This window comes from Megalops cyprinoides, chromosome 7 (assembly GCF_013368585.1).
Source record: "Megalops cyprinoides isolate fMegCyp1 chromosome 7, fMegCyp1.pri, whole genome shotgun sequence".
Taxonomy (NCBI): domain Eukaryota; kingdom Metazoa; phylum Chordata; class Actinopteri; order Elopiformes; family Megalopidae; genus Megalops; species Megalops cyprinoides.
In genome coordinates, this window is record NC_050589.1 from 35597578 (window position 1) to 35608460 (window position 10883).

General features: G+C 47.7%; 1 protein-coding gene across 1 annotated transcript; it reads left to right on the forward strand.

Annotated features, from left to right (window-relative positions):
- Positions 1 to 3601: 3601 nt before the first annotated feature.
- On the forward strand, positions 3602 to 8625 carry LOC118781140 (zinc finger and BTB domain-containing protein 39). The gene is made up of 3 exons (XM_036534040.1): positions 3602 to 3672; positions 4884 to 6468; positions 7643 to 8625. The coding sequence occupies exons 2-3, from the start codon at positions 4915 to 4917 to the stop codon at positions 8555 to 8557; spliced, it is 2469 nt and encodes an 822-aa protein (XP_036389933.1). The 5' UTR covers positions 3602 to 3672; positions 4884 to 4914; the 3' UTR covers positions 8558 to 8625.
- Positions 8626 to 10883: the final 2258 nt, after the last annotated feature.

Here is a 10883-nt window from a genome sequence, read left to right on the forward strand (position 1 = left end):
TGGACTATATTAGCTTTCAGTGTCTGTGGTGATGCTTTGGTTTTTATAGTCTTTCCTAAAAAGGTATATTTTGACTGCTCAGACTTAAGTTTGTCTGGAACAAGAGCCCTTTGCATGCAAGTGGCAAAAAGTAAAGTAAATCAGATGAAGCGAATTCATCAAATCTGTTGTGATTTCTGCAGAGCACTGAGTGTCAGCACGAGTGGTAAACCATTCAGCTGACACTGTAACTGGATGCGTGAGCGATATGCACCAGTCTCCAGACTCTGCGGTGTTACCTCTACCAACGAAGACAAAACTCCACTTTTAACAAATTTAGTCCTTCATTTTAGTGCTTTTGTAAATAGGCGATTAGAATGACAGCCTGTTCTTCTTTCTCAGCTGAGAACATGCAGGGGAGACACAGTGAAGGCTGGGGACATCGCTAGAGCACAGGGGGTAATTGTGCTTTTTGGGGTTGAGCCGCCTCTGTAACCCGATTGGCCAAGGTCCTCGCTGTGGCAGGGATTGTCCAATAGGGTGTCTAGAGCTTTGCCAGGGGCCCTAAGTCCTAACAGAGACCTCCCTGTCTGCCACCTCAATATTCCTATGGAGCTTTGTACTGAAGAATTAGTGCAATATAACAATATAATCTGGTCATTAATATGAAGTAACAGAGCGAGGGTTTTAGTTCTTCACAGCCAGTTCTAAACGTTTTTTCCTTAACAGAAAATGTTGAGAGGGGGTATAGAATAATTAAGGACAATTGAAAAAGAAACCTCCCTAAAAATACATCTTTTCCAACATTTTGATATTCAGCATTGCCCCTCTCCTTGTTCCTGCAAAATACAGTACAGTGGGGTATCAGCAATGACTGATCTCCTCACTGAAGTGAATATATTCAGATGTGTGTGTTTTTTACCCATAGTGCCAGGGAAGCTGTAACACTCATTTTGTAACACTGTGCTGAAAACGTTAATAAAAGTAAAGTAGAAACAAGGTAAAGGACCAACCAACTTTTTATAGCCTGGCATCATTCCAAACTGTAATTACAACCCAGCAAATACCATTGCCATTGTTTTCATTCAACCAGTGCAGTAAGTTAACACCGTAAACAGTATTATAGTAATTAAGTATATGAGTAGAACACAGTAATAACTATATTGTTCTTTAGACAAGCTGTGCTCTATGAAACCCACAGGCACATTGGTTTCAAGAATTATTCTTTAAAAGAGACAAATTGTATAGCTATATAATGCTAGTGGTATTAAAACTGTTCTTGTCATGACTGCTGATAATGTATGTACAGCATTGTAATTGTACGTAATGAAGTTTGTATGAATATCTAGGACTTGTTTGTAACTGTGCAGGGTTATGATTTGTTATTCTGAAATTTGCATTGGTTGTGATGGTTTTTTAGTGATTTTTTTCAACTTGGTATTTTTTATGATGAGTGTTCTACATTTTTCAATTTGTAATGATCGTTTTGGGCCTCCGATGGAGTGCGTGGTACCTGCTTTCCGACATAAACTGCACCTGTGCTTAAATTCACCAATCAGCAATGGGTAATATTAGAGAGCTGTATTGGCATCTTGGTTTGATTCAACCCTAAGACCCATCCAGTAATTTAAACCCTGGGGCATGGGCATGGAACCCTTGAGCTGCCTATTCATAATACTCCCTTCCTCTCTGACAAGTGAAAGTGCCTGGCCGTACAGAGGCACGTCTACAGTAGGATAAAAGATGGCTCTTATTTTTTCCATCTCTTACATGTCTGAACATTTTCAGTTTATTTTCTCAGGCATTTCAGTAAGACATCGGCTGAAGAAGTATTTCGTCTGTTCCTAGAAAGTTTTTGTCCAATGTGCCATCGTAGTCAAGCCATATGTGCTTTTTTGGGTCAAAATACATGTCACCCTCTGATGCTGTGCCTGGCATGTGACAGAATGTATAATTCATCTGCATTATTGCGCTGTAATCCATGTGAAGAATTAATCTGATTAGGTTTTCCATAGAGGAAAGGAGATAAAAAACGATTGTATGATTTTCTCAAAACAGTTCATTCCATGTCTGAATCATTAAAGGTGCACTAAGAATGGTTGATGAAAGCTCTTTCTAACTGAATATAAAATACAGAGGGCCTGGTCCATCAGCTCTCTGTCTGTTCTCACCATTAAGAGTCCAGGAGAAGGCTTTGGTGTTCTGACCTGTGAGAGAGATTTTATTTTTTGTTGTTTCCTTTTTTCTTGGAGATTTTTATGTGAAACTTTTATCTGCTGTAAAATCAAACAAAAAGGACCAGAATAAAATTTATATAAAACAGACAGTATTGTGGAATTTAATTTGAGTAAAGGTTTGTGTTCTCAGTCTAATGCTCATTGTTACAGCTTTGTTGTCTGTTTGTTCCTCATGACAGTGAAAAAACATATTAATTTCCATATGTTTTCATAAATTATGATCCTGAGGAGGGCAAGTTGAAGCCACATGGAAAAATGTTGATTCAGCATTATAGGGGAAAGCAGATCCTGTCTCACTCCAGAATACAGCATATTCCAATGTAAAACACATTGAATTTGGGTGATGTTTAGTCACATTGCACCTATATGCGTGTGAGTCTACCCATATAAATAAAGAAAAAACACTGTTGCACAGTGTAGCCTGTGTGAATATCTCAATTTGTACTTCATTTCAAACTGAGGAGAGCTAGATGGTTCTAAGAATACAAAATTGTAGTTTATAAGTCCAGAAGACAAACGATTGAGCAGTATGAAGTCCAACAGTACATGAAATGAATTATCACTGGCAAAATACACTATATGGACAAAAGTATTCGGAAGCCTGACCAGTACATTGTAATGACATTGTATTCAAATACATATACTTTAATATGGAGTTTGTCCCCCTTTTGCAGCTATAACAGCTTCCACTCTTCTTGGAAGGCTTTCCACAAGATTCTGGAGTGTTTCTGTGGGAATTTGTGCCCATTCATTCTGTAGAGCATTTATGAGATCAGGCACTGATGTTGGACGAGAAGGCCTGGCTTGCAATCTCCGTTCCAGTTCATCCCAAAGGTGCTCGATGGGATTGAAGTCAGGGCTCTGTGCGGGCCAGTCAAGTTCTTCCACACCGAACTCATCAAACCATGTCTTTATAGTCCTTGCTTTGTGCACTGGGGCACAGTCATGTTGGAATAGAAAAGGGCCTTCCCCAAACTGTTGCCACAAAGTTCAAAGCATAGCATTGTCCAAAATGTCTTGGTATGCTGAAGCATTAGGATTGCCCTTCACTGGAGATAAGGGGCCTAGCCCAAACCCTGAAAAACAGGTGTGGCCAAACACTTACTCTTAAGTATTACTTAAGTATTACTCTTAAATACTTACTAAAATACAAACTCTTGGTTCGCTCTTCATCTGTTCTTGTTCTTAGTAAACCCTTGTCCTCCCTTTTTGGTTAAATAAACTCCAAATTCAATGCGCGGTGGTCTTCCGACCACTAGGTGGAGATAAAGGCTTTATTATTCCACTTACCAGACGGTTGGATTTTGGCTTTCTTTCCCTGCTCGCGGTCCGCTTGCGGCACCGTGCCGTCAGTGAGAGCGATTGTACAGCAGTTCAATTGATATGGCTGGCGTTCAAGCAGTCAAAAAAGGAAGAAAATATAGATAATTGTTTGAAAATCGCTGTCGTTTGATGGGTAAACAGTCATTTACTTACTTAGCCGAAGTCAGTGTATTTTAGTAACAGTATCTACAAAAGTGAAAAGTGGCATTGTTATTGTAATCATTAGTTGCCGTAGCTAGCTAGCTACAATAATAGCTAACCCTATACACAATAAGATGGCTAGCCGGCTAGCTACCTAGCTGGGGTATGTAGCCAGCTAGCTAGTTTGCGAACTTGTTTCTTTTGCGACCTAGCTCGGTAGCCGATTAATTTTGATGCACGTAGCTAAATAACGTTATAAGCATTTGTTCATAAGCGAATAACAGTCTAGTTCCGGAGTAGTGTAGCTAGCTACTAGTTGATTGCACACATATCTTAGACCTTTTGGTGGTGCTATAACTAGCTAGATGGCTAGTAACTGGTTTTGCTTTATTTACATCTTGACCAGTCCACATGTTGAAAGTAACTTTGCAGGCAAAACAAACACTGCTAAACCCTGCATACGCTTAATTTGCCTCAGCGAATCATCGCATTATCAGATCGCCCGTTGTAACAGTTAATTACCTGCCTGGAAGCTTGCAAGTTAACTTAACTTATTATTATAAAAATCATAGCTAATTAACTTAGCTACCTAACCGTTTACACTAATCTGTGCTGTCTAATTACTCGATGGCGGTCTGCAAGTAGTTCTGTTCAGATTTCCCTCTTCATGTGTGTTATCATTTACTGGACGTCTCTTTTGGTAACCCTCAGACGCAGTGTTCGCTGTCCATCTATTTGTCATTGCATGAGCGAAAGCGTTTGGTGTGTTGAATGTTTGCGAGCTGAGTAAATGGCCACTTTGACCGCCTGTTAGCCAACGTTAAAAATTTACTGTAACCATTATCCCGCTGGTAAATACTTCTAAAAATTACGGCTTATTTGCAACTGACTTAACGCAGAAGACCTGTATGTGTTGTGCTGCTCTCTCTGATTTACATTTATTCATTTGGCAGACGCTTTTATCCAAAGCGACTTACATAGGTTACAGTTCTTTACAATGTTATCCATTTATACAGCCGGATATTTACTGAGGCAACTGCGGGTTAAGTACCTTGCCCAAGGGTACAGCAGCAGTGTCCCAGCGGGGATCGAACCGGCAACCTTTCGGTTACGAGTCCTGCTCCTTAACCACTATGCTACACTGCCGCCCTGAACTGATGTTCATTTAGCATTGCCCTTTTGGTTTTGTTTCTCTCTCGGCAGTTGAGCCTCGGGCGCTGGCGGATCTGCAGCGATGAGGATCCGGCTGCAGGGACTGGGCCACGCCGCGGGTCTCCTCGCCGAGCTCAACCGCTGCCGGCTGTCCCGCGTGCTGTGCGACGTGGTCCTGCAGGTGGGCGGGCGGTCGTTCCCCGCGCACCGCGCCGTGCTGGCGTGCGCCGCCTCCTACTTCCGGAGCCTGTTCTCTGAGGGTGCCGGCGCGGGCTCCCGAGGCGGAGTCACAGCCGCCGTCACGCTGGAGTTCATCTCCCCCGCCAACTTCGAGAAAGTGCTCACCTTCATCTACACGGCAGAGATCTTCACCGACCTGATCGATGTGGGGGTGCTGTACGAGCTGGCGGAGAGGCTGGGCGTGCGGGAACTCGTGCGGGCCTTCCACGCCACCTTCCCCGACCTGCAGGGGACTAGCCCGGCGGACGGCACCGCGGATGGGGACCCGGAGCGCGGTGCTGCCCCTGCTGCGGTGCCCTCCATCTGCTCCTCGTCATCCTCGCTGTCGTCGTCCGCCGGCTCCTCCGCCGCCCCCACCCCGGCCGCGCTCCAGCCCCTCCCTCAGGACAGGGCATCCGGGCTGGGCCGCGGCCACGTGCCCCCGCTGCTGCTCTCCCAAACGCCCAAGGCGGAGGACATGGAATCCCTCCTGGAGTACAGCCAGATGGCGGAGAAGAAGCCCCTGCCGCTGGAGCAGAGCCCGCTGGAGGCCCAGCCCTCACACGTCGTGAGCTCCCTCCCTCTGCACCTCAAGATCGAGGAGGACGTGGAGGGGGAGGGGGTGGGCGACAGCGGGGGCGGGCAGGCCGTCGTCAGCGAGGGGACGCCCGGTGCCCCGCCCTCGCGCCCATGCCTGCCGGAGGCGTGCTCCCAGCCTGACTCGTCAGCGCACCCAGTGACCGAGACGTGCGCCCCTTCCTCGTCCTCCGGGGAGCCCCCGGACGGGCCGCAACCAGGCGGGGCGGAGGGCGGGGTGGGGCTCGGAGCGGGAGAGGTGCTGCTGGAGGAGGACGAGGAGGAGGACGAGCGGGGGCGGGGGCAGGGGCGGCCCCAGGGGGAGGGCCCAGAGAGCGCAGACCAGTGGGGGAGTCTGGCAGGGGAGATCATCGAGCTGAGCGATGATGAGGAGACCTACATGGAGGAGGAAGAGGAGGAGGAGGAAGAGGACCTCGTGTGCGTGGAGAACGGCACCGCAGCGGGGTTGAGCAGGGGTCAGACGGGCAGCTCGGCGGCGTGCAAGGCGTGCGGGGTGCCGCTGCCCGCCGATGCCGCCTCCATCCGGGCCCACGCCGAGACGCACCTCTCGGAGACGGGCGCGTGCCGCGTGTGCGGTGCGGTCTTCCCCGACCGCGGGGCCCGTGTCACGCACGCGCTCTCACACGTGGGCATCCTGCTCTTCTCCTGCGACATGTGCCGGCTCCAGTTCTGCAGCCAGGCCAGGCTGATCCGCCACCGGCGCCTGGCCGCCGCCAGCATCCCACTGCCGCAGCCCGGCCAGCACAACAGCGCCCTCCAGGGGCCGGGGGCGGACCTACACTGTGCTGTTTGCACCAAACCCCTACTCAAGGACTTCCAGGTCAGTGTTACAGAGTGAAATATTGGTGCATGAGGTGATGGGTTCTTTCACCACAAAAGCAGAGAGGATCAGTGTGGGCAGCAGGGCTTGCAACTGAAAGGTTGCTGGTTCAGTTCCCCACTGGACTACTTCAGCTGTACTCTTGGGTAAAGTGCTTAACCCACAATTGTTTCAGTAAAAGCTGTATAAATGGATAAATATATAAGTTATATAAGTCATGACCTATGTAAGTCATGCTGGGTAATAGCATCTGCTTAATGACAGCGATGTAATCTAGTGAATCAAGAATTCAGTTTGTACACATTTAAGAATGTGGTTTGCAATAGGTTATTTCCGAACTGTGTCTTCAGCCAGCAATGACTGGGAGGCCACAACAACAGAACAAACTGAGTTCCTTCTGCTGGGGATAGGTTGGCCAGTTTGTCCTTGTGTCACCGTCCTTAGGCACCCTGCGTTTGCTAGGTGCCTGCAGATTGTTTGGATGACATTAGTGGAGTAGCACATAACCTCTAATTTGCACCCACATTACTGTGGTGCATTGTGGGACAACTGCGTGCAAGTGTATTGGAGGATTGTGCTCGGCTTGCCAAGAGGGGAGCCGGCCCAGCCTACCCATTTCTGTCCCTGGGAGAACAAAGCTAGTTTGTTCTGCTGGTGTGGGCTCCCACTCTTTGTTGGCAGAGGAAGCAGCCAGGTTACAACACGTGTTTGGAACAGGTTTCTTGGACTGTCTAGATAATGTGTTGCTGCATAGTGCCCCAGTGTATTTAGTGTAACCCTCAGCATGTGAAACAGGGCAAAACAATGGAAAAAGGAGGGTGTAATGTGGCACATCTTTAAAACTCAGAACTCAGTTCTGTGTTCTTATGGAATGCACATCTTTACTTCAGACTGTCATTTAGTGTTGTATGAAATCTAGCGGGTGAAGTTTGTTTGAAAAAGAACCCCAGGGAAAGCATTTAATTGGACGTACCTGGCACTTAGTAACTGAGAGGACCTTATCAGGCTGGTTTCTTTTTTTGTTAAATTTATACATCTGAAACGCTGTGTCCAGCCACACAAGTTCTCAAATCTGTTTTCTGTTAGAAGCTCCCCATGTGCATTTTGACCTTTAGCCCCTCTTTGCTGAGGTGTGTGTGATGGTGTGTCCCTCTCTGTGCTTCCCCCCCTGCAGGCGGTGAGGGAGCACCTCCTGACGCACGTGTGTGTGCAGTCTCTACGCTGCGCGGTGTGCCAGCTGCCCCAGCCCTCGCTCTGCACCCTCCTGTGGCACGCCCTGACGCACCTCTCCCTGCCCGTCCACTCCTGCCCGTGCTGCGCCTGCAGCTTCCTGGAGCGCCACCTGCTGGAGAGACACATGGCCGTGCACGCAGGGGAGGGGAGGGACGGTGAGGAGTGCCCCGAGTCTGGGGGAGATGGGCTCGGGGAGCTGCGCTGCTGCCTCTGCCCCCAGACCTTCCGCTCCGCCTCCGCCTTCCAGTACCACCTGAGCCTCCACTCCTGCGAGCCCCAGGGTGGCGGGGGGGCGTGGCAGGGCAAGCGCAAGGCGGAGCAGGTGCTGGAGTACTCCTCCCCCTGCTCCTCGTCCTCGCCCCTGGATATGGGCGGCCTGGGGAAGCTGGGGGGCCTGGGCTTCGGGGTGGGTGCGGGGGGGCTATTGCAGGGCACCGTGCCGGGCTTCCCAGCGGGGCTGCTCCCCGGGGGTAGCCCGACAGGCGGCAGTCCCAACGGGGCAGGCCAGCCGGGCGCAAAGGCCAAGTGGTACCGCTGCCGCTTCTGCGGCAAGCGCTTCGCCCACTCGGGTGAGTTCACCTACCACCTGCGCATCCACACGGGCGAGAAGCCGTACCAGTGCAAGGTGTGCCTGCGCTTCTTCCGCGGCCGCTCCACCATGATCTGCCACCTGAAGACGCACGCTGGTGCCCTCATGTACCGCTGCACCGTCTGCGGCCTCTACTTCTCCACGCTCAAGCTGGTGTCCTCGCACATGGAGCTGCACAAGGACTGCCTGCCGCCCGACTTCAACATCGAGCAGACCTTCATGTATAACGACCACTCCAAAGAGCCGCTGCCAAACCCGGACAGCTGATCGGCTCCCACCTCCCGCTGCCAGGCTGCCTCTTCCTCCCGCTCTCCAGTGCCCTCGGCCTCTCCCGCTGCGGGCCAGACTTAAAGTTTCCAGGATGTAAATAAGCCGTGTGTGTGTGTGTGTGAGTGAGAGAGAGAGAGAGAGAGAGAGAGAGAGCGAGTGAGTTGGATGGAGTTTTAGGAATAAAAGGGTCTAAAGTGTTTGAACATTGTTAGACTGTACTTATTAGGATTCATTTTAGATCGATGACAGATTTTTTTAACAGCTTATTTTAACTGAACAAGTAATACTGTGTCTTTGCCACTCGGTGGCAGCATATCAGTAGATAGACTGGGCGTGACATATGTGCACATGGAAATCTGAAACTGCAAAGCGCGAGTCATTGACTTTGGTGACAGCTACCAGTTCTCACCTCTGTGTCTGTCTGTTTTCTGCTCTCTTGTGGTTTCCGTGAGATTCTGTGAAGGTTAATGGCAGCAGCTGCTTTTGAGCAGTGATGAGGCTGCATGTGACGCAGCTCCCACTGAGGCCCACTGAGAAGGGTTTTTATAGTGCAGTTTTTACTGAGCATCAGGTCACTAGTGACGGGAAAGTGTGGCTTCTTGACCACATTGTGGGTGGAGCTACCAAATGCATTTGGTTGTTGCGTCTTACAAGCCAATGAAAATGCTTATGTGCTCAGTAGGACTATTCCATGGTCAGTTCAAAACAAGGAGTCACTGATAGCAAACGACAGGCTTTGCCCATTTTGAGGTTCCCATCACTGCAAAACAAAGTTTTTACACCTTTATGTATTTGGTTTAAAATTGTCCATTAAAAATGTTTTATACAAGACAGCTGTCTTCACATTTTATGAGGATATTTTAAATGAAAATCAAAAAACACAGTCATGTGTGTTCAAGAGGTACCGCTGTCTTTTGAGTAAAAATGCTTTACCAGGCCACAGTTCAACATGTGGGAAAACGGCACAAGATTACGTGCCAGAACAGTGAGATGTTAATATCACTGTTTCAGGCTGATCAAGAGAACATATAAGCTATGGTACAGGAGTGCTCTGAAGTACAAATAAGCTATTAATAGAAACCTACTGCCTAATGCAAGGTGAGAGAGGAACAAGACTGACTTTTAAACTTCAGACATACAGAACTCTTTCACATTATTGATTAGAATGGGAAAAAAAAATATGCATAAGTTAAATGTCGATATTCCTCTGCTTACTCAGCTTACATGTTTCTCTACCTAGGTATTAAAGTGTTGCAAAGGCAGTAAAAGGAATAAATAAAGTATTTATGTCCTGCATTTCAAAGTTTGAGCTATTGAAGAATCAGATGATACCCTGTCTGAACTTGAGAGGAATAGAGATTCCTACTTTTTGTAAGAATACTGCCATTTTCGAGATGTGCAAACCGATTGATACTGCCATTTCAGTTCTGCAAGGATTGTTGCCGTGAACGCAAATCGGCGCTAGCATTTTTGGAAAAAATGAAGGAACCTTTAGCAGATCTCCTTTTCTACCTGCAGAGCTGGGTTATGATTGCTACAGATATGGACAACTTTTTGTGTAGTGACGGCTGTGTATTTGGGGTATGAACCCAAAAAAACGCCCATCTTGACCAACTGTAGACGGTTGTTTCCACGCAAAGGAGTGGAGGTCAGCAGTTGAGAAGACTTTGTTGCTGTGATGATAATGGTTTATCAGTCATCAGTCAGTGACCTGACTACCTCTTACCACATCTTTGGCGTATATCAAGCAAATATCACAGGTACATTGTATGTGAGAGATGCCATAACTATGACCGCAATGATTACGCTTTGATTCTTACTGGGTCGACATAATGCATAAATTGCATTAACATGAAAAAAATGCCAGTTGAAAATAGAACCCAAGAGATAAATAAAGGCATCATAAAATAAAGATTATTATGTGAGTGTTTAAATACTGAATTAGAATTGAACTTGGACCAGAATTCAATCTAGAAATAGCAGTGTCCCTTACTCGCTTGACAGATGTGCTCACTGAATGGGCATATCCCTCTGTGGTGAACAGCAGTACCTCTTCTTACCAGTAGAGGACAAAAGGCAAAGTAGTCACACCTGTTGAACAGTGCCTGTTTTTTTTTTTTAAGAACCCTTGATCACCGGAGGACTACATTGCATCAGCCTTTGGAGAGTGATGGATTTATGTTTTGCAGAACTCTCAATGTGAATGACCTGCCTTACTTCATCAGTCAGATTGTGAGATTATTTCTATTTATTTAATTTATATGGTTGTTTTTTACTACTTTGTGAGGAACACTTGAACATGTGGGTGTTTTGTATTCATACT